The 23,265-nt window shown below is 45.5% G+C and overlaps 2 protein-coding genes and 1 pseudogene across 2 annotated transcripts; 1 reads left to right on the top strand and 2 right to left on the bottom strand.

The window, feature by feature from the left end:
* Positions 1-5,382: 5,382 nt before the first annotated feature.
* On the bottom strand, positions 5,383-6,555 carry LOC142434768 (melanoma antigen preferentially expressed in tumors-like). Its single transcript, XM_075539379.1, has one exon. The coding sequence runs from the start codon at positions 6,553-6,555 to the stop codon at positions 5,383-5,385; it is 1,173 nt and encodes a 390-aa protein (XP_075395494.1).
* Positions 6,556-6,745: 190 nt separating this feature from the next.
* LOC142434767 (melanoma antigen preferentially expressed in tumors pseudogene) lies at positions 6,746-14,490 on the bottom strand (annotated as a pseudogene).
* Positions 14,491-15,138: 648 nt separating this feature from the next.
* LOC142434140 (cytochrome c oxidase subunit 6B1-like) lies at positions 15,139-15,439 on the top strand. Its single transcript, XM_075538829.1, has one exon. It carries the CDS (start codon positions 15,179-15,181, stop codon positions 15,437-15,439), a length of 261 nt encoding a protein of 86 aa, XP_075394944.1. The 5' UTR covers positions 15,139-15,178.
* The last annotated feature ends 7,826 nt before the right edge of the window (positions 15,440-23,265 follow it).

The raw sequence follows: 23,265 nt of genomic DNA, 5'->3' as shown, positions 1-23,265 counted from the left end.
TCACAATTAACCTTTGTAATAATCATTTGCAACTGAATCCTGCCAGTAATCCTCTCTACCTTTCCTCTCTCAGAACATTCATGATAGGCATTAGTTTCTCATTAGAGAACTATGCTTTGCTGAGAGATCCCAAGTAATTCACTGCACCACGTGGGATTTTAAGGGATTAAGAGTTTTGCTTATGATCCTTAATCCTTTTACCACTGATAGAAACACCACCAACCAGAAGTAACTATCTCATCATTAAAGCGGGTGAAGCCCAAATCCAGGGCATCAACCAGAGGAGAATGTTGTCTTCTTTTGGGTCTAGGGCCGGTTCCTCATCAACTGGTAACATGTGAGAGCGTGTCCTGCCTTAGAAATCTGCCTGTATCTTAGCATCTGCCTTACATTGTGTGTAGGAAGATCCCTGGTAAGAGACTACAGGTCCAGGGATTCACCCTGACCCATACTTCTATCCTGGATGTAGTCAACTTTGTAGTATATCTCCAGGTTGCTCTCACCTAGAATCCCTTGAGAAATGAAAGTTCTGTTCAGCCACACCTCAGAGAAACTCCCTTTATATCTATTTCCTTGGGGTTGTGAAGGGATGAGTGCTTGGATGTGCCAGACACAGCTGCCTCAGAGAGCTCCTGACCTGTCTATCTCCTTTCTTTATGCAGAGACATCAGACTTCTCTCTGCTCACATCTCTAAAATCCCTTGGTAGATGATAGGATCTGGATCCACACCTCAGAAAACTCCCCGGACATCAATCTGACAAAGATTGAGAAGGGATTGAACAGTACTACCCACACCCTGATCCTTTTACTAAGGAATGTCTTCACACAAGATTCCATTATAGCAGATCCACTCATGGAAGCCACATTATATCATCAAACAATAAAATTAATCAAACTCAGGTGCAAAGGCAATGATGACAGAAAGATATAGGGGATGACAAGCCTCCCCATATCTCTATACCCTGTTTATGCTGAGTAGAGCAACTGAATGCACTCAGATGAACACACCCTGGAATGCATGCAGCTCCTGCAAAACAGAAAGGCTGATGTTCAAACCGTGATCTTCTGGTTTGCATCCCAAAAGATAAACTACTGAAACAGTCCAGCATCCCATCATGTGCACCACCCCGCCATGGTTTCTGAAGGGGTGAATAGTGCCTGGAGCATGTAACTTGTTCTTCTCTGTGGAGCACCTGGTGGGAATGGCCTGTACATCCATTCTAGGATCCCACGTAGTCTCATAAAAAAGTAAAATAAACCAAACTCTGCACTATTGCATCCCTTTCACCTCATTGCCAACCTGCAGGACACATTAGGACGGATCCCCATTTCCCTCCAAGCTAATCACCGGTTCTCAACCTATGGGTCACCACCCCTTTAGTGGTTGAACGATTCTTTCACAGGGTCTCCTAAGACTATCGAAAAACACATATTTCTGAAGGTCTTAGGAAAAGACTCTGCTCCTCTATGCATCTTCTAGGGGCTCTGTGCACATGCATATACCCCCACACACAAGTACCCGGCGTGAAGACAGTTACCCATGCTACACCATGCTTCAAGACCAAATGTCATCTATTTGTAATTAGAAATAAATGTTCCACAAAGTGTGATTATGTATTGTTTTGTGATTAATCACTATCCTTTAATTATGTTCTATTTCTAAAATGAAATACCTGTATGTCTGATATTTACATTACGATTCAGAACAGTAGCAAAATTACCGTTATGAATGAAGTAGCAACAAAAATAATTTTATGGTTGGGGGTCATCACAGGAGAAGGAACTGCATTAAAGGATCGCGACATTTGGAAGGTTGAGAACCAGTGCTATGCATCATAGGCTCCCAGGCTTATTGGTATCACTCCATGCCCAATTCCCAGGAACACAGAAAGAATATGCACACTCTTGCTGACAAATGGAAATTTATTTCCTGTAGCTTATGATGCAGGTTAAAGTATTACAAAATCTTTCTCCCATTATACAAGGAATAATTGCAAACTATGTAAGGATTCATCAAGCATAAATTCATTCTTCCCTACTATCCCTTGGTAGAAAGATAAACTTAGGGGACTACCTGCTGGTCAGTGGTTCTCAACCTTCCTGATGTTACGACCCTGTAATAGAGTTCCTCATGTTGTGGTGACCTGACCCCCCAACCATCAAATTATTTTCATTGTTAGTTCCTAAATGTAATATGCTACTGTTATGCATCATAATGTAAATAGCTGATACTCGGGATGTATTTTCATTGTTACAAATTGAACATAATTAAACACACTTAAAGCACAGTGATTAATCACAAACAATATGTAATTATGTATTGTGAAATATTTATGTGTTTTCCGATGGTCTGAGGCCACCTCTGTGAAAGGATTGTTTGACCCCCACAGGGATTGCGCCCCACAGGTTGAGAACCGCTTCTGTAGGGGATGACTATCTGTCTGTTGGCATTGGATCAACGTCTTTGTCACCATTCCACATTTGGTGTCCTGACATTTCACTTCCTGCTCCCTCAGGAAATTTGTTGAATCCAAAATATTTCCAGAGAGTCTGAGACTCCTCACATGAACCGTCTGGTCCAAATAAGAAGCAAAAGAGTCCAGGCAGAACAGTGGCAGCTGCAAAACACCACTACACCGTGCTCACAATCTTGTTGCACCAGTTTGAAGAAATGCTCAAAAAGAGGAAGTTAAGGTCTGTAGGAAGCATCCAGCTGACCAAGGTGTTTACTAATGGGGGACTATTTAGTCTCCTGAGCCTCTGTGTCTCTGCAGACAAAAGTGTTGCAAACTGACTATTTGTGACTTTGCTGCTAAAAAGCAATGAGGGATAACTCAGTTAATAAGGATCCCTTTGAGGTTCTCTTGAATCTTGCATATCCCTGTGATTGTCTTTGAACCTAGTGCTTTTATTATTCTAAGGTTAAGAAACTGTGACTAGTTGAGTTACATTTGCATAGATAAGAGTTTAGGAATGTTTAAGTGCTTTGATGTTTGTTTTGTAACCAAGTCCTGTGTAAGAAGAGTATATATACCAAGCTTTGAATGTACTGGCGACTTTAGTCTATTGGATTGGAGTCCTCCCTGTCCCATGCTTTGTACACAGCTCTTTCTTTTCCTTTCATCCACACGCCTCAGTTCAAACCCAGCTTGATGCGGGATAGCTGGTCTAATCCCCCGCAAAGGTCCAGTCCCAATAGCGTTCAGCTGCCTCCAACAGAGAAACGGTGTGCATCATCACCAATTAGGGTAGCGATGAGAAGATGGGGCATTCCAAAACACTTAGAAAAATCATTGTCATTTTATGTCAGAGAACGTTATCAGTCATCCTCCTGGGCATCACTTCCATTACCCTAAAGACATTGCTGTGTTAGAGAGACTATATTCGGCATCGTAGAACTACAGCATTGGGATCTACAGCATAGGTATATTTGATTGAATATATACAGTAATATAATTTTATATATAATATATTTTATATATAATTTTATTGGTAGAACTCTTACACCTCTTATAAAAATCCATACACATTTGTGCATATGTCGCCACCATCATTTTCAAAACATTGTTTCCTTCTTGAGCCCATGCTCTCAGCTCCTCTTTACCCCCCTCCTTCTCCCACTCTCCCACCTTTGTGGGTTAATGATAAATTATAAATTATTTTCACATCTTACACTATCTGCTCTCTCTCTTCACCCACTTTTGTGTTGTTCGTCTCACTCAGGGGTGGGGTGGGTTCTACATCCATCCTTGTGATGGTTCCCCACCACCTCCACTTATGTGCACACCAAAACTCTTACCTCATGGTATCGCAACACCCATGATTGCTTCTGAAGTTTTATCTGTCCTGGATTCCTTGTGCTGAGAGCTCTCATCTGTCCCTGTGTCTTCATGAAAAGAGTCAATCCCATATTTCCCTGGGGGAGAAAATTGTGGTTTTGAACTCTCAACCTTCTAGATGACAGCCCAACACAAAAGTCGCAAGACCATTAGAGCTCTAAAATATATATAATTGCATCACTACCAAACTACAGAAAATCCTGTCCCGTCCAAGTAGACATAGAGAAAGTCCCACCGCAAGTAGATGAGATATGCACAAAAGACAAGACAGACAGCTGCTGCAGGAACTGTGAGTGCAGAAAGGTACAGGGATGATGAGCTCCGACGTCCTTATACCCTGTTGATGCTGAGTACAGCAACCAGGTGCACTCTGACGACTGCACCCTGTATGCACTCAGCCTATGAAATACAGGAAGACTTATGTTCAAACCCTGATCTCCTGGTTTGTATATTGATACAAACACTGGCAACAGCCACCCTGTCCATCATAGGCAGCCAATATCTCTGATATCTGAGGACATAAATGTTTGAAGCAGATAAATTCGTCCTTCCCTGTGGAGCACCTGGTGGGATTATTGTACAGATCTTGTGCTTATCTGCCCATTACTTTCTTCAAAGCCCCACCAGGGATAAGGTGCTATGCAACGATGCAATAGGGTTCCCCAAATGACATCAGGAAATAACTGATATCCCCTAGGTGCATTACTGAAACCAGGCGTCCTGGTACTTGCGAAGTTGGCCAAAGCCCAGCTTTGAACGGGGTAATATTGGAGGAAAAGAAGAGGGAGACCAGTGGCCCCAAATGTGGATGCCCATTTCTGCTGAGTGTGCAACCACAAACCATGTCATGAATAATTAATGTTCACTCAGGCTGCAAGAGGAATCAATACCACAATGAATGGCTTTACGGAGAGATGTTTATTTGAACGCAGTGTACACAAATTTACCCCTGGCTTTGAACAATGTGTTTCAGTGGCTTGGAAGGAAAGGGGCTGGTCTCTTCTCAACAAGGGGGGTTCTGAATTTCTTGGAGAGTTTCCTAGGTGGTGGAATCCAGGTTGCAGTGAATCGAGAAGATGCCCAAGATCAGACCTTCAATTCCAAAAACATGGTGCCGTCCTGCCATCCTTTATTGAGGGGGATCAGCATCCAGTCTGCTGGAATCTTTCTTTCAATGCCTTCTACAAGGCAGGTGAAGCAAGCGAGGGTTGACTTGGGTGAGGGTGATGTCTGATGCATCCTGAAATCTTCACATCTGAAGGCGACTTTATCACAGAGAAGATTCCTGACACTCGTGTACCTCAAGAACAAATCACTTAGGCATAGGGAACATGAACGCTTTAAAATGGGGCAAGGCACCCACAGCTGGACGTTTTGGACTGACAAGATAGCGTGAAGGAGATGATGGCATCAGCTGTCCATTTGCATGAGGATGGCATGCAATGATCTGTTAGTACCTCTGTGGTTACAGAATTCTACAGAATTGACCCCGTTGGGCATCAGGATCACCATCACCTCCTCCAAGACAGGGAGGAGAGCTTCCTAGTGCAGCATTCCTTGGGGGCCCAAGTAGCAATGCAGTGGGACAGGGAGCTCCAAGAACTTGCAGTGAGGGTTGGTGTGCTGCAGCAGCTGCTGCAGAACATCCCAGGACACGGAGTTTCCACATAACATCAAGGTGACCAGCTGGGAGCAGCGGCCCAGTGCATTCTGCAAGGCCCTGAGGTCAGGGTCCTGGATCCCACAGCCAGCTAAGTTCAGGTGCATAAGGGTGGTGGAGACAATCTCTAGCAGACCCGGAAGGAATGCATAACTTGAGCTAGGCCTGGATAGACCACACAATACCAGGGTCCTTAGGCGGCTGGTACAGGGGCATAAAGACAGGTAAGTCAAGTCCTCGTCCAAAAGCACACAATCAGTCAGGCTGAGGGTCAGCAAGGGAGATGGCAAGCGTGTGAGCAGCCGGATGAGGCAGCCCCTGGGCAGGCAGGCAGAGTCCAAGAAGAGGTGCTGGAGCTGATGCAGATTGAGGAGCTGAGAGGTGAATTGGGCAAGGAGTTGCTCCACGTTGCAGTCTTTGCCGAAGTCCTTGCAAGCCAAGATGACTCCAGAGAGAAAGAGGGTCTGCAGGTGACCCATCTGCGCCAAGTAAGGAGCAAACCAGTTGAGGCTGTGCAGGTCCCATTTGCCATGAATTTCCAACTCCTGGACACAGTCCAGCTGCACCATCTTCAGGATGTCCCCAAGAATGTGAAGTTGTGGGAGAGGTCCAAGAAACGCCACCTTCCTGCAGCACAGCGTTGGCAGGGCCTTCTTCTGCTTGACCCTTTCAATCAGGAAGGTGAGCAGTACATCTGAGGTAGCTTCCTCAAACCACACGTCTGTGAGCACCTCCACGGTGGTCAGGGGCTGGTGCTTCCCTCCTGATCTGGAATGGGGCCCTTTTTCCATCTGAATTCTGCGGGGTGTGTCCTCAGGCTCTTCTGCTGGCATCACAGAGTCAGTAGATGGGACTCCAGCCCATTCATTCCAGAAGTTGGTGCCAGTGTGCAGCTGTAAATCCAACACTTTCAGTTTGCATCTCCTGGGCTGAGCATTCTGGGCAAGCAGGATGTCAAGGCCATCGAGTGCAGCCTTTAAGATGAGCTCTCGAAACACACAATCCTCCAACAGAGCCCCAAGTGGGAGCTTTGTGAAGGGCCAGTAGTGCACCATGGCCTTCACCACCTCACTGTGTCCCTTGGCAACGGCTGCCATGAACAAGGGAGGGAAGAACTGTGTGGGCAGCCACTCAAGAGCGGCAATGGCTGAGGCCTCATTCTGCAACACGCCCTGGATGGCCAGGTCCAGGATCCTGGGTGGGTTCCTGCTACTCATGATGATCACTCTGCTCCAAGAGGATTCCTCACCTGTGGATGGGAAAACAGGTCTGCTCAGATCTCAAGGAGAGCCACTCTGTGGACCCCGCCATCCGACAACCGTGTCCTTCTCCCATGTTAGCCTCAGAATCATTTACAAGTAGAGGGCTTTCATGTCAATGATACATATTTCAACGCACAGTGGCAGGGACTGAGAAGGCTCAGATTTCATTCCTGACTCTTACCCTTGATAGCCAGTGGCTGACGAATCCAAGCTGGGCGACTCAGATGACAGGCTTCTTCTTCAAAGGACGTTGAGACTGACAACACCCAGAGAAGCAGGAGGGATGGCAAGATTCTGTCTCAAGTTCCCAAACCTTCAGGTCAGAAGACTTGGCTAGTAGAGAACAAAGATCATTACTTTCATTGAGTCCTTTTAAATCATACGACCACCCCCACAAAGACACTATCTTCACCCTCATGGGTTGATCGCAGTAGGGCTCAGCATGGAATTTTGGCTTTTTGAAATCTGCTCAACCAGGCTGATGCCATCAGAACTGACCAACCCCTGAGAATCCAGCCCCAACCCTGTTGACACAAGCCCTCACATGAAACGTCTGGTCCAAATAAGAAGCAAACGAGTTCAGGCAGAACAGTGGCAGCTGCAAAACACCACCACACAGTGTACACAGACTTGTTGCACCAGTTTGAAGAAATCCTCAAAAAGAGCAAGTTAAGGTCTGTAGGAAGCATCCAGCTGACCAAGGTGTTTACTAATGGGTGACTATTTAGTCCCCTGAGCCTCTGTGTCTCTGCAGACAAAAGCATTGCAAACTGACTATTTGTGACTTTGCTGCTAAAAAGCAATGATGGATAACTCAGTTAATTAGGATCTCTTTGAGGCTCTCTTGAATCTTGCATATCCCTGTGATTGTCTTTGAACCTAGTGCTTTTATTATTCTAAGGTTAAGAAACTGTGACTAGTTAAGTTACATTTGCATAGATAAGAGTTTAGGAATGTTTAAGTGCTTTGATGTTTGCTTTGTAACCAAGTCCTGTGTAAGAAGAGTATATATACCAAGCTTTGAATGTACTGGAGACTTCAGTCTATTGGATTGGAGTCCTCCCTATCCCTTGCTTTGTACACAGCTCTTTCTTTTCCTTTCATCCACACGCCTCACTTCAAACCCAGCTTGATGCTGGATAGCTCGTCTAATCCCCCGCATAGGTCCAGTCCCAACAGAGTTCAGCTGCCTCCAACAGAAACGGTGTGCTTCATCACCAATTAGGGATAGCGATGAGAAGATGGGGCATTCCAAAGCACTTCGTCGTTGCACGGTTACGTGGATGAAAAATCGTTTGGGATCACAATGAAGAATTACTGGATGATTTCTAATCAGCGCAGGTGTGCCAAAAGGACAAGCATATCTATCTTGAAAGAAATGTGACCAGATTGCTGCTTACAGGCTTGGATGATGGGATTTCAATTGACATAATTTGGACAGGTTTTGGGGAGGGATCATTCCCTGGAGAAGCACAGGGAGACTAAAAAGTCCCTTGACGTGATGGATTGATGGAGTGGCTGCAACAAGGGCCTGAAACTTACAGTAGTGAGGATGGAACAGGAGTGTGCAGTCTTTCCTTCGGTCGTGCATGGGGTCCCTGCGCATCAGAGGTGACTCAGTGACACAGAACAACAGCGACGTGGGCCATCATTGAATTCACACTGTTCTCTGTGAGATAGCAGGACTGTTCGCATCCCTCCATGGTGATTACAGGGCAGTCATGGGGAGTGTAATCCACCTGTGATGAACGCAAATGGGCTGTGTGAATCCCCTGTCAGCTCTAGTCTACTACAAAGCAGGTGTGCACAAATGAAGTTGCGATGCGATGCCATCATATAGCACAGGGTTATATTATTTACAATCACTGGATTGAACGGGAAGGTGTGGAACGTCAATGGGCACTGATTTGGATGCTTGCTTCTTGGGACATAAAGCTTTAAGAATCCTGATATTGTTCTTTTGGGGCCAGGCACCCACGAGTTACTACGTTATACTTTGCTGTTGCACTTGTATCTTCAGAGACCTCTTCTCTTGAGGAAGTGGTGCATCAAGCAGGAAGTTGTCCTGAGAGCTGAATTTTCTTAGAATGGGGCGAGATTTAAGTACAAACTCACTCACCATTCATGCATCTAAAGTTTGTATATATCTCTGATCCACCTTAGAAAAATCATTGTCATTTTATGTCAGAGAACGTTATCAGTCATCCTCCTGGGCATCACTTCCGTTACCCTAAAGACATTGCTGTGTTAGAGAGACTATATTCGGCATCGTAGAACTGCAGCATTGGTATATTTGATTGCATATATACAGTAATATAATTTTATATATAATTTTATTGGTAGAACTCTTACACCTCTTATAAAAATCCATACACATTTGTGCATATGTCGCCACCAGGACTTAGTGGAAGATGGCTGTCAAGACACATTGAGTTAATGCTGCTGTCTGTCTTTATGGGAGGAGACTGTGATCGGTGTGAACTGCAGAGTCTGGTGGTTTTGAAGCCTCCAACTCTTGATTAATAGCCCACACTGAATAAGCCCACACTGGAGCCCAGCTCCCACACTGATATCCTTACATACCTGCCACACTATGGAGCACCTGAACCCAGCAAGTTGATACACATAATGGACCATTGCACAAAGACAAGATATTAAGACACATCAAGTCCCTGAATAGGTTCTGAGGTGTGAAGGGGATTGAGGGTGAGCAGGACACATTAATCTGTTTACCTTGATTATATGGAGCAGAGCAAACACATCCATATATTCAAAATTCAATGTTGAATAAATTCACTTCATATGGGCCTCCAAGAGGTCCAAGCTGGGAACCCCGTTTTTGAACCCCTAGGTCCCTCCCCACTTAATTCCTCAGAACCACTTAGAGAATTTTCTTCTTACTCCCTATTTCAACTCAGTTTCAGAGGCTGACAAGACTCATATTTCAGTATTGGACTCTTACCCGTAATCAAGTAGATCCAGTGGATGGTGAATCCCAGATGGCAGGTCCAATGGATGCCTTCTTCCTCAAGGGTGTTGAGACTGACAACATCCAGAGAAGCAGGAATGATGGCAGGATTCTGCCCCAAGTTCCCAAACCTTCAGGTCAGATGAAGGGTCCAAGTCCAGAACCAAGCTACAGAGCTTTCAGGGAGCTTTTTTCAATGATGAGACCACACCCACAAAGAAGTTATCTTCTTCCTCATTGGTTGTTCGCAGTAGGTCTCAGCTTGGAAGTGATGGCATTTCTTGAAATTTCATCAACCAGGCTGATGCCACCATAATGAAGTAACCCCTTGGACTCCTGACCCAACCATGTTGTCACAAACACTCAGCCACCACACCTTACCCACTGTGATTCAGAGAGTTCATCTGTGCATCTCATGTTCCATAGTTCAAACTTACACCCACTATGTCTCTTCAAACTTAGAGCTAACATGTGAAAAAGAGTAGAAGTCCCTCTTTGGTCTTCTAAGGTCTGCTCATCTTTCCAGGAGTAGATGACACCATCAAGTCCCACCGATTGACTGATGGGGTTAAATGTGTAACCTGGTGGTGAGCAGACTAATCCCTAACCAAACATGCCACCTCAACTGCCTCTCTCCAGAGCACAGTAGGGATTATTGAATCACTCTGGGTGTCTTTGAAGGATTGATCTGGGGAGAAGAGGCCAGTACACACTCTCAATTCTGAAGTGAGATTCTGAAAGAAGCATCACCAATGGAGAGGGGGTGGGGGCTGTGTTTAAGCAAACCAAACTGAATTGTTTTATTATTTAGGTGGGTAGATACCAAATCCAGCGCATCAGGCTCTCTCCCTGTTGTTCCGGGGTCAGATCTTTGGTCCCTTGCAACATCTGTGTTCCTGTCCTCCCTTGGAGAGCACTGGGTGTCTGGGCATCAGCCTTACCTTGAATTCAGCAGGAATCCTGCAGGTCCAGGGAAGCACCCTGATCCAGGTCTTCTTGCTTGGTTACTGTCAGCTACCTCCCTCTTAATCTTAGTCCTCCTGCTTTCTTTTGGCTGCTGTATACTTGGTTTACTTTTGTCCAGTCTCTGAATTTTAGTCTGTTCATGTGTGTTTCTGAGGTGTGGTATCTTGTAGACAGCATCTGATAGATTTTGTTTTCAGATGTATCTACTTCTCTCTCTCTCTTTCCTGGTTTGTTTAGTCACTTACATTCAGTCAGATTATTTATATGTGTGTGTGTGTGTGTTACTGTCACTTTTCTTATATTAGTGAATGTTGTGAGAGTGTATGTGTGTTGGGTTTAGTGTCCTTGTTCTTTTTGTATTGCAGTGTTGCTTTGAGTGTCGCGCTGCGTGTTGGTTTTTGTGAGGAAATGTCTTGTTTGCTGGTTTCTGATTTATGTGTTTTTTATTTTTCGGCCATGTTACTTCGTTGAGTGTGTTTTAGAGTGGTGATCTTGTTTTTTTTTGCTTTACCTTCATTTCTCCTTCTCTGGGAACACCTTTATTGCTCCATCATGATGGAGTGCTGTTTTTGTAGTTCATTTGTTCTACGTGGTTGCTGAGCTGGAATGGACTTGGTGTCAGTGAATGACGATGGTAGAGTTGATCAACCCCCATGTCAGAGGTCAAAGCTCTTACGATCACAATCAATCCTCTTCATCCCTTACAACCGAATTCTATCAATAATTCCGCCAACCTTTCCTTACTCAGAACATGTATGCGGATGTCATTATTTTCTCCCTGGAAAACTATGGCTAGAAGAGCTATCTCTAGAATGTCACTTCGCTGAAAACGATGTTGAGGGATTCAGGATCTTGCCTGCCACCCTTGATCATTTTACCAGTAATATTTTAGCAGAAGTGCCCTGGTGTTAAATTGGTTAAGCATTGTGGACTGTTAACTGCATGCTTAACCTGAGAAAGGGGATCTTACTCCATTAAGGACTCTACTTTCATGGGAGAAGAGTGTCATCTCTCCACCCTTTATTAAATATGGGAATCACTGAAGGGACAACTCCATTTCACTCAGTGGGCAGGACCACCTACTTTGGGAAACACCGTTATATATCTGGATGGGAGCAGACTCTCATTTCTATGAATTGGAAAAGCTGGTGGTTTTGAATCTCTCTCTTCTCAAGTGCTCCAATTAGAGGAACATCAATAATTAGGGTTTTTAAAACAACCAACATTAATGGTCTTTCTGCTTAGCAGGTGGAATCCAAATTCAGGGCATCTCCTGGAAGAGGAGATTCCCTCCCTATGTCTTCTGAGGTCCTTTCCCTTTTTCCTTGCAGCATATTGGGCACTGACCTCCGTTGGAGAGCACGGTGTGTCTGAGCCTCAGTCTTACCATGTGCCTATGAGTTTGACCAGGTGGGGACTGCATGTCGTTAGATGCACCCTGATCCTGGTCTCCTTTCTTCTTTTATTCTTCCTATCAACATCGCTACCCCTGCTTTATTTATGTTTCTGTATGAAAGTGTATTTGTCTGCATTGACACCAAGTGAGTCACTCCATTTTCTGGCACGGGCAGTGTCGGCTACGTGGGTAATCAATGGCTCTCTGTCTTTCGGTGTCAGACGCTCACCTTCCTCCATTGGAGAAGAGGGTGGTTTTCAAACCTCCAATTGATGATTCATAGACCAACACAGCCCACTACTCAGGCACAGCACCGAATCGGGCATTCCCCATGTCCTCTTCTGCTGGAATGAATAAGCACCTCCCAGGCGATGAACACTTAATTTCTTAAGTCAGTCAGGAGCAGAAGTGAATATGACAGGTGAGAGCTTTTCAAAGGGTAGTTTATTTTATTGTAGGTTAGGCAAGGAGAATGGGTTTGGAGAAATGCAAAACAGGTTTTCAGTTGATCATCTGTAGTGGGAGGGAGTGGTCTGGAGTGCTCCTCTCCCTGCGGCATCTCCATGAGTCTTGGAATCGACGTTCCAGATCCCAGGAGGTTCCCAAGGCAGGAAGGCACCTTCCGTTTCAAACGCAGGCTGTGCTCTGCCTGTCCTCTCATGAAGGTACTCTGCACCTATCTGTCTGCTGGCCTCTCTGTTCATTTTTAGGAGATGTGAAGCCAGCAATGATGGTCTGGGGTGAAGTTGCCAATGTGAGACGCCTCCTGTAATCTCCACTTCCTTGTGGCCATATTATCATAGTACAGATCATGTCATGATCATGAACCTAGTCCCAAATTATCCCGTATACATCAGAAACATGAACATTCGACAAATGGGGTAGAAACTCAGAATCAATGGTGAGGATTGAGAAAACACGGTATGGAAGGTAAGCTGTCTACGTGAATGATGATTGCATCCCAATCTCTGTCAGGAGTGCTGCCAGCAAAGCTTACATAGAGAGGCTCATAGGCTTGCAGGGTCTCCCTGAGCGCCTGCATTGCCTCGACAAGAGAATCCTGGCACAGAGACACTTGGAAAACCTCATAGCAATCCTGAGGGACAGGCAGCTCCAGAAGGGAGAACTTGCACAGTGGCCAAGTGTGACGAAGGAAGCCCTGCAGGGCCGCCAGGGAGACGGGGTTTCCACCCAACGCCAAGGTGCTCAGCAGGGAACAGTGGCCCAGAGCAGGCTGCAAGGCACGAAGCTCAGAGTCATCAAATTCACAGTCAGCTAAGTCCAGGTGGGTCAGGGTGGCTGAGACCCTCCCTAGCAGACTTGGGAGGAATCCACGGCTAAAGCCTGCACTGAGCGCACCACTCAGATCGAGGTACCTGAGGAGGCTGGTGCAGGGACACGAGCACAGACTACTCATGTCCGAGTCCACAGGCACGCAGTACGAGAGGGTGAGGGACTCTAAGGGGGCTGACAGACTTCTGAGCAGCTGGCCGAGCTGTTCATCCCTGAAGAAGACCGATTCCAGGATGAGGTGCTGGAGCTGATGCAGACCGAGGAGCTGAGAGGTCAGTTTTTCAAGTAGCTCCTCCACCTTAGCCATGCGATCTGGTACCGGGGGTTCCAGGATTATTCCCGTGAGGTGAAGTGTGTGAAGCTGACCCATCTGGGTCAGGTAAGGAAGGAACCAGTCGAGGGTGTGCTGGTCCCATCTGCAATGCAACGCCACTTCCTGCACATCGCCCAGCTGCACCGCCTTCAGGATCTCCTCCATAACAGGAAGTGGTGGCAGACCAACAAACTCTAGCTCCCTACAACACAGATTGGGCAGGTCCTTTCCCTGTTGGGCCCTTTCCATGAGGAAGGTAAGCACTTCATCTGGGCCTGTTTCTAGGACACGCAGGTCTGTGAGGAACATGGCGGAGGCCAAGGGCTGAGGCTTCTCCCCTGTTCTGGAATCCTGCCTGGTGTGGGTCAGAGTCCAGGGACGGGTGGTCACTGGATCCTCTAATGAGGTCACAGAGGCAATGGATTCGGTTCCAGACCACACTTTCCAGAAGTTGGTGTCAGTGTCCAGGCATAGATCCAGCACTCTCAGCTTGCATCTCCTGGGGGGAACCTTTGGGGAAAGCAGGATGTCAAAAGCATCCAGGGCAGCCTTTAAGATGTCCTGGTGAGAATGCGAAGACTTCATGAGAGCCCCTAGTGGGAGCCGGATAAAAGGCCAGGACCCCACCATGGCCTTCACTGTCTCTCCGTGTCCCCCAATGACAGCTGCCATGAACAGCGGGGGGAAGAGCTCTGTGGGCAGCCACTCCAGGGCAGCAATGGCTGAGGCCTCGTCCTGCAACACATTCTGGATGGCCAGATCCAGGAGCCTGGGTGGGTTCTTCCTGCTCATGTTGACCAATCAGCTCCACAGAGAGTCCAGACCTGTGAATATAAAGAGGGGTGTGCTCAGACTTCTGGGACAGCCACACTGGTTGGTACAGCACATTAACAGCTGGAACCTGCCCGCCTTAGCTCCTCAGAGGGAAGCTTCCTGGCTATGCCACTCCTGTTATGAACTCACAGTGGTAGAGGCTGGCAAGGTAGGGGCTGGAAAGTTTTCAAACTGGATACTTTTGCAGACTCAAGGGGGTCCTCGAGTTGTAGAATCCAAGGTCGGCAGGTCCGATGGTGGGCAGTGACCTCAGCAGCTGTGGAAATGCATAAATCAAAGATCAGTAGGAAGTATGGTGATTGCGAATTATATCCAACAATCCTATGGCTTACTGTGCAGGAGAGATCAATTCAGAAGGAATGACTGGGCATTCCTCAAATGGAAATTTTAGATCTATATTGTACTACTATGCTCTCTGTTTCGGGATAATATCTATGGGAGACATGAAAGTCTCGTCAATAGGGGAGGAGATGAGTCAGTCAGGGTGCGATGTAGCACCAATGAAGAATACAGCTTTCCTCTAGTTCCTAAATGCTTCCCTCCACTCCCCCTAATCCCACTATCATGATCCAAATACTCCCTTGTAATTCTGGCTAGACCGATTGAGCTGCCTGCGATTTGAGGGCGCGCTTTAGGAGTCACCACCATGGCAGAAGACATCAAGACCAAAATCAAGAACTACCGAACTGCGCCTTTTGACAGCCGCTTCCCCAACCAGAACCAAACAAGGAACTGCTGGCAGAACTACTTGGACTTCCACCGCTGTGAGAAGGCGATGAATGCCAAAGGGGGCGACGTCTCCGTGTGTCAGTGGTATCAGCCCGTGTACAAGTCCCTCTGCCCCATTTCCTGGGTGACCGCCTGGGATGACCGCCGGGCACAAGGCACATTTCCCGGGAAGATCTGAAATGGCCTCACTTCTCTCCTGGGATCCTGATTCCTGACTTCCCTACTAATAAAACTTCATTGAACACGTGTGAAAAAAAAATTCTGGCTAGACCAGGGGAAGTACACTGGTGCATATAGGAGTTGGAGTGACAGGGAATCCAGGGCAGGTGATACCTTCAGGACCAGTGGTGTGAGTAGTGATACTGAGAGAGTAGAGGGAGAGTGGGTTGGAAAAAGAAAACCGATTACAAGGATCTACATGTGACCTTCCCTGGGGGACGAAAAACAGAAAAGGGAGTGAAGGGAGACACCGAACAGGGCAAGATATGACAAAGAAATAATTTAAAAATTATCAAGGGCTCATGAGGGAGTGGGGAACGGGGAAGAAATGGGAAAAAAGAGGACCTGATGCGAAGGGCTTACGTGGAGAGCAAATGCTTTGAGAATGATGAGGGGAATTAAAGTACAGATGTGTTTTACACAATTGATGTATGTATGCATTGTGATGACAGTGTATGAGCCACTGATAAAACTTTTTTTTAAAAAAAGAAAATCTTGTCAATAGAGTGAACAGTCAAATTGGCTCACCAATCGCTAAACAAAAGAACTGAAGGATTCTTCAAGCCCCCTCAGTATGAAATTGATCACCCGCGTAGTCAAGAGGCAGAGATGATGATAGGTGATTGCAGTAGTAAATTAGGAAACAGAGAGGAAGGAGAGGAAGACAGGAAATATGATCTTGGTGATAGAAAGAAACCTGGAAATAACAGGGTAAATTTTGCAAGGCCAATGACTTCTTCTCCACACACACCTGCTTTAACAATGCAAATGGCAGCTCCACATGTTGACTTTCTCTGCTGATGTGATTCACAGAAGTCAAATAGACTTCGTCTGTGGTAAATGTATTAGGGTACAGAAGAGACCCCAATGCAAAATGTCAATTAAGCAAAACATGGACTGTCATAAATGATATTAAGGCAAAATGAAACCAAAGATACATGATCTGGATGACGAATGCTATTAGCATGAAGCCATAGTCGAGTCCAAAGATTCAGTCAGGATATTCAGTCACTAAGTCATGCAATACAGGAAACTGTCAAGTTCCTGAATCATTGGAAGCTCGTTAATCACAATAGGAGGAGGGATTATGGAAGCCCAAAGATGGCCAAGACTAAAAAGCATATTTTAGGCTCTATGGAGCTTAGATGATTGATCCTTTGAAAGAAGGCAGCCTAAGCAACAGGGCTAGGCTCTGCCTTTTGACTATGCAACCTCCAGTACTGGACTATCCATCAAGGACACACCCAGTCAATCTGCAGAGACTGCTCCTCCCAGGAATGCCTGTCGGAGGGTGGAGGTAATCCACTCTCCAATTCACTCTCCCCGAGGGCTAGATGATCTACTTCATTGTTCCATGATCTCAAGGAATTTAATAAAAGACTTATAGGTACTGGGGGTTTTTTTGGTTGTTTTTTTGCATTTCAATGTCATGTTTACCCTCCCAAAAAGGAAATGTTCAGACTTAACCACTAACATAAAGGAGATTTTGGGGGAGCTCGTTATCTGCAGTCAAAAATGAAGCTGAGACCATGAAGCTGAAGATATGAATCCAATACACAAGAGTTCAAATATAACCTGAGACACATCCCGCATGAATGTCAAGACCATCTCAAGAACAGGTATGGGTAACTGAACACTAACTACAGGAAACTGGACCAGCTGTGGAATGACATCAATAATATCACTATGAAGAGAACAACATCCTTCACAAGGCAGAAAAGGAAGAATGACCAAGGTGGACATCAAGAGACTCTGAATGTTGCCACTGGGAAAATCATAGCTAAAGCAAATGGAAGAATTGATGAAAGAAAGAGCTAACAGAACATTTCAAAGACAAACTGAAGTATTAGAGTGAAAAATGCTGCCCAGGGCTAAGTCATCAAAGTTATAAGAGTGAGAAGACAGAGCACGTCATTCTCTAGATGTGGTAGAGAAAGGAGAGGTGGGAGTAGGCTCGCTGCCCAAGAAAGCTTTGCCTGACATTATCCAATGAAAAGTATATAGACAACGGTTAATATAGAGTCTGTCCTCCTTACAATCTCTTCATTTGTGGGACGTGGTGTTTAGGGCCCCCCGGGAGTTTGAAGACTAAGATTTAAACTTGCCCTTCAGACATGAGCATTTTGGCAGAAGTTTGGTTGTTTCAAATATATGACAGCCATGATCACGCCGTGGTGAATTAGAAGAGTCTTTATTCGATTATCAGCTAAAGATGACTCTTTGGTTGCAGTCCCAAGTGGACATTTGAGTCCATCTTTAAAGGTTAAACACTCATACATCATTTGTCTAAGACTCAATCAACAGAGGACAGAACCTCAAAGCAAAATGGATGTTAATATTCTATAGAGTTAGTGAAGCCTTACATGGTACAACATTGATATAACATACTGGTTAATAAAATAAAAATAGCAATGTCCTGGTTATGCATCAAAAATCAACATTATTGAGAACAATGTTCTGATCTGTAGAACATAAGAGCGCACTTTAAAACCAATCACTGTCCGTCCTCTCCACCCCAACCCAGAACTATCAGACCAATTGTTTTCTCCTCCACACTGTTCATCTAGCCAATCTCATCTAGAGAGAGCTGAAGAGATAAAATACTTACCAAAAATACAATCATAGCAAGACAAAGTGACAAAAGAGAACACAGCGATGACAACAGAAGGGTTGTAGCGAGGAGACGAGCCAGTCAGGGTGCGATGCAGCAAGGATGAAACCTACAACTTTCCTCTAGTTCTTAAATGCTTCCTCTCTGCCACTATCATGGCCCCAATTCTACCTTACAAATCTGGCTGGACCATAGTATCTGTAGAAGGGTACATATAGGAATTGGAAACACAGGGAATCCAGGGAAGATGACCACTTCAGGACCAGTGCTGAGAGTGGTGATACTGGGAGGGGGGAGGGAAGGTGGGGTAGAGAAGGGGAACCGATTACAAGGATCCACATATAACCTCCTCCCTGGGCGAATGACAACAGAAAATGGATGAAGAGAGACATCGGACTATCTAAGATACGAGAAAATAATAATAATGTATAAATTATCAAGGGGTCATGAGGGCGGGGGGTGGGGATGGAGAGAGAAAAATGAGGAACTGACATTAAGTGCTCAGGTAGAATGCAAATGTTTTGAGAATGATGATGGCAACAAATATAACAAATGTGCTTTACCCAATTAATGGTTGTATGGGTTATGAGAAGAGTTGTAAGAGCCCCCAGAGAAATTATTTTAAAAAAACAAACCAAAACCAAAAACCAATCACTAGGTGGACTATCCATGATGGGAGGGTGAAGGTGGCAGGTCACTCAGACGTCCACAAGATGGCATATAGTGGCTACTGCTAGTCTGTCTCAGAACACATAATAGAAATAATTCTGTTTTACTTTCTGTTGTCAATTGATTCTTGATTGTGAATCAGTGGGCATTTATGCTGGAAATCACCAGTTTCAGATTCAGTGATTTAAGCTATGTATCAATTCTGTAATGCTAACGATCTATCCATCCCCTGTAGTCCCTCTTGAGATGTACCGTGCTAGCACACACGGACAAAGCACACTTTAGAGGCAAGAATGGCAACACGTTCGAGGCACTCACTTCCCAGAGGGCTCCGAGAGACAAGCTTGGAACCAGGACATCAAATCTAGGCCCCTCCGCACAGAGATTCTCAGAACCACTTTAGACAGTTTTCATGCTACTCCCAAGTCCAACTCACCGTTGCAGAGGCTAACAAGGCTCAGATTTCAGTCTTGACTCTTATCCTTGATCAAGTAGATCCAGTGGATGATGAATCCCAGATGGCAGGTCCAATGGCAGCCTTCTTCCTCAAGGGTGTTGAGACTGACAACGTCCAGAGAAGCAGGAACAATGGCAAGATTCTGTCCCAAGTCCCGAAACCTTCAGGTCAGAGGAAGGGTCCAGGTCCAGAACAAAGCTACCCGGCTCTCAGAGAGACCTTTTAAATCATGAGGCCACACCCACAAGGTAGCTCTCTTCCCCCTCATTGGCTGTTCACAGTAAGTCCCAGCTTGGAATTGAGGGCATTTTATGAAATTCCATCAACAAGGCTGATGCTATTGAAAAGAACCAACCCCTTAGAATCTGGACCCGGCCCTGGTGACTCAAACTCTCAGCCATCACACCTTCCCCACTGTGATTGACACAACATAGAAAACTTTGAGGAGTGGGTTAGCTGCTGAGAGTGGATTAAGCAATCGGATTAAGCAGAAATGGCTCTAGAGCCCAGAATCTCACATTTGCGACAGGTTTTTGTCCTTACGAATATCCATCTGTGTAATTAATTTCCCAAAGCACAAAATTACTTGTATTCTGTGCCTCTTCCAACTAGGAATCAACTATGGGAAAGAACTGAAGTGCCTCTTTAGCTTCCTAATGACTGTCGATGTCTCCAGGAGTAGAGGCCTCATCAAGTCCCTCAGATTGGCTGAGAGCTTTGAACCAGTGACTTGGTGGTAAGCACCCCAGTGGATTACCAAACACGAGACCTCAATTGCATGTCCGTAGAGCACAGTAGGGATTATTAGGTCACACTGGCCGTGTTTCAAGGATTGACTTCTGAAAGAGCCCTCTGCATTCTCGTTTCAAGTGCTCTGATGGGAGAAACATCACCAATTAGGGTTCTTAAAATGACAACGTAAGTGGTCCCTCTGTTTAGGTAGCTGGAATCCAAATCTAGGGCATCACCTGCAGGAGAAGACTCTCCCTGTGTGCTCTGGGGTGTCTTCCTTTTCGCTTTGCAACATCTCTGCGCTGGACCTCCCTTGGCGAGCACTGTGTGTTTGGGTCTCAGCCTTACCTTGGGTCAAGGAGGTTCACCAGGCAGGAACGGCACGTCCAGAGAAGCTCCCTGCTCTAGGTCTCCTTTCATCTGCTATTCAGTTAAACACTTATCAATAGTGCTGTCCCGGCTTTCCTCTGGTTGCTCTATGCTTCATATGCTTTTGGGGGGCCTCTGGTTTTAAGTAGTTTCAGGTCTGGGTGTATGAGTTATGAGGAAGCATGATGTAGCATTTAATAGATTGTTTTCTGACTCATCTGCTTCTCTCATTCTGTTAACTTTAGAATTAGTCCATTGACCTTGGGTGAAGTTATTGATATATATATATTCCAGAAATTTTGCTTTATATTTGTGCATGTTGTGTAAGAGTGTGTAAGTATATGTGTTAAGTTTCTTTGTTCTTCATGTATGACATTACTGCACGGAGTGTGGCTCTGTGTGTGTGTGTGTGTGTGTGTTGGTGTTTGTGAGCAGATTTGTGCGTGGTTGTCATTGATATTTCTCTCACAGTACGTCATTGAGTGCTTTTTGTGGTGGTGTTGTATTTTGATTTCAGTTCTTCTTGTTTGTGAATTTTATTTCTCCCTCTTATTTGATCCATATATTTTCCAGGGAACAGAACTATAACCTCAGTCCTGACAAAAATTGCAATCACATATGATGATGAAATAAAAGAATTCCCCGACTAGAGGTTTACTTCTTTGCCCCATGGCATTGCTGGGTTGGAATGGAGTTGATGCCCTTGAGTTAACTTGGTGACATTGACCAATCTTTGTGTTGAGAGATCAGGGCTTTGTCCATCACAATTAACCTTTGTAATAATCACTTACAACTGAATCCTGTCCGGAATTCCCTCTTCCTTTCCTTTCTCAGAACAATAGTGATCCTCATCAGTTTCTCTTCAAAAACCTATTGTTCTCTGTGACCCCAAGTAATTCACTGCACCACAGAGGATTTTAAGGGATTAAGGGCTTTGCCTAAGATCCTTAATCCTTTCACTAGTGAAAGAAGCACGACCAACCAGAAGTAATTGTCTTATTAAGTTGTGTGAAGTCCAAATTCAGGGCATCAACCAGAGGAGAATGCTCTGTTTTTCTGTTGGGGCTGGGGCCATTTCCTAGTCAACTGGTAATATATGAGAGTGTGACCTGTCTGGGAAATCTGACGGTATTTTAGCATCTGCCTTAACTTGGATCTTGGAAGCTCACTGCAAAAGGATTCCCAATCCAGAGACACACCCTGACCCTCACTCCTTTCCTGGCTGTAGACAGCTATGTGTTCTATCATCAGGCTGTGTTGTCCTTGAATCCCATGAGAGACGACAGTTCTGATCAGCCACATCTCAGAGAAACTCGCTTTCCTTCTATTTCCTTGGTGTTGTGGAGGATGAGAGCTTGGATGTGCCAGCAGAGCAGCCCTGGACAGATCCTGATCTCCCCACCTCCTTTCTTGCTGGAGAAAGATCATGCTTCTCTCTGCTCACTTCCCTAAAATCTCTTGGGACGTGAAATGATCTGGATCGACACCTCTGGAAATTCCCCGGACATCCACGTGACAAAAATCGAGGAGGGACTAAGGTGCACTATCCCACCCTGAATTCTTTTACTAAGGAATGTCTTCACACACGATTCCATTCCAACAGATCTATTCATGGAAGCCACGCTATTTCACAAGACAATATCACAAAACAAACTCAGGTTCAAAGGCCACGAGGACAGAAAGATTTACGGAATAGCAAGCCTCCCCATATCTCTATACCCTCTTTATGCTGAGTAGAGCAACTGAATGCACTCGGATGAACACATCCTGGAATGCATGCAGCTCCTGCAAAACAGAAAGGCTGATGTTCAAACCGTGATCTTCTGGTTTGGATCCCAATAGATAAACTATTGATACAGTGCAGCATCCCATGATGTGCACCACCCCTCCATGGTTTCTGAGGGCGTAATTAGTGCCGGGAGCATGGAACATGTACTTCTCTGTGGAGCACCTGCTGGGAGTGCCCTGTAGATCCGTTCCAGGATCCCACGTTGTCTCATAAAAAATAAAATGCACCAAACTCAGCGCGATTGCATCCCTTCCTTCCACCTCCTTGCCAAACTGCAGTACACATTAAGACAGATCCCTATTTTCCTCCCCGTTGAACATGACAGGTTGACAACCTATGGGTTGCTACCCCTTTAGTGGTTGAGCGATGCTTTCACAGGTGTCGACTAAGACCATTGGAAAACACATATTTTGGAAGGTCTTAGAAATAGAGACACCGCTCCTCTATTCGTCCCCTGGGGTGTCTGCCTGATGCACATACGCCCACATACTAGTGCCCGGTGTGAAGACCCATGCTACACCATGTTACAAGACCAAATGTCATCTATTTGTTATTAGAAATAAATATTTCACATAGCATGATTACATATTATTTTGTGATTAATGGCTATCCTTTAATTATGTTCCATTTGTAAAATGAGAATCCTGCATAGTGGATGATTTCTAATCAGCAGAGGTGTGTCAAACGGACAAGCATATCTATCTTGAAAGAAATGTGACCACATTGCTGCTTACAGGCTTGGATGATGGGATTTCAATTGACATACTTTGGACAGGTTTTGGAGAGAGATCAGTCCCTGGAGAAACACAGGGAGACTAAAGAAGTTCCTTGATGCGATGGATGGATGGAGTGGCTACAACAAGGTCCTGAAACTTACAGTCGTGAGGATGGAACATGACTGTGCAGGCTTTACTTTTGTCGTGCATGGGGTCCCTGTGCATCGGAGTCGACTCAATGACACGGAACAACAGCGACGTTGCAATCACTGAATACACACTGTTCTCTGTGAGATAACAGGGCTGTGCACATCCCTCCACGGTGACCAGAGGGCAGTCATGTGGAGTGTAATCCACCTGTGATGAACGCAAATGGGCTGTGTGCTTCCCCTTTCCCCTCTAGCCTTCTACAAAGCAGGTGTACACAACTGAAGCTTCGATG

The sequence above is a fragment of the Tenrec ecaudatus genome, chromosome X, assembly GCF_050624435.1.
Source record: "Tenrec ecaudatus isolate mTenEca1 chromosome X, mTenEca1.hap1, whole genome shotgun sequence".
In the NCBI taxonomy this organism is placed as follows: domain Eukaryota; kingdom Metazoa; phylum Chordata; class Mammalia; order Afrosoricida; family Tenrecidae; genus Tenrec; species Tenrec ecaudatus.
The sequence above is the reverse complement of the archived record's forward strand: the minus strand, read 5'-3'. Positions and strand labels throughout refer to the sequence as shown.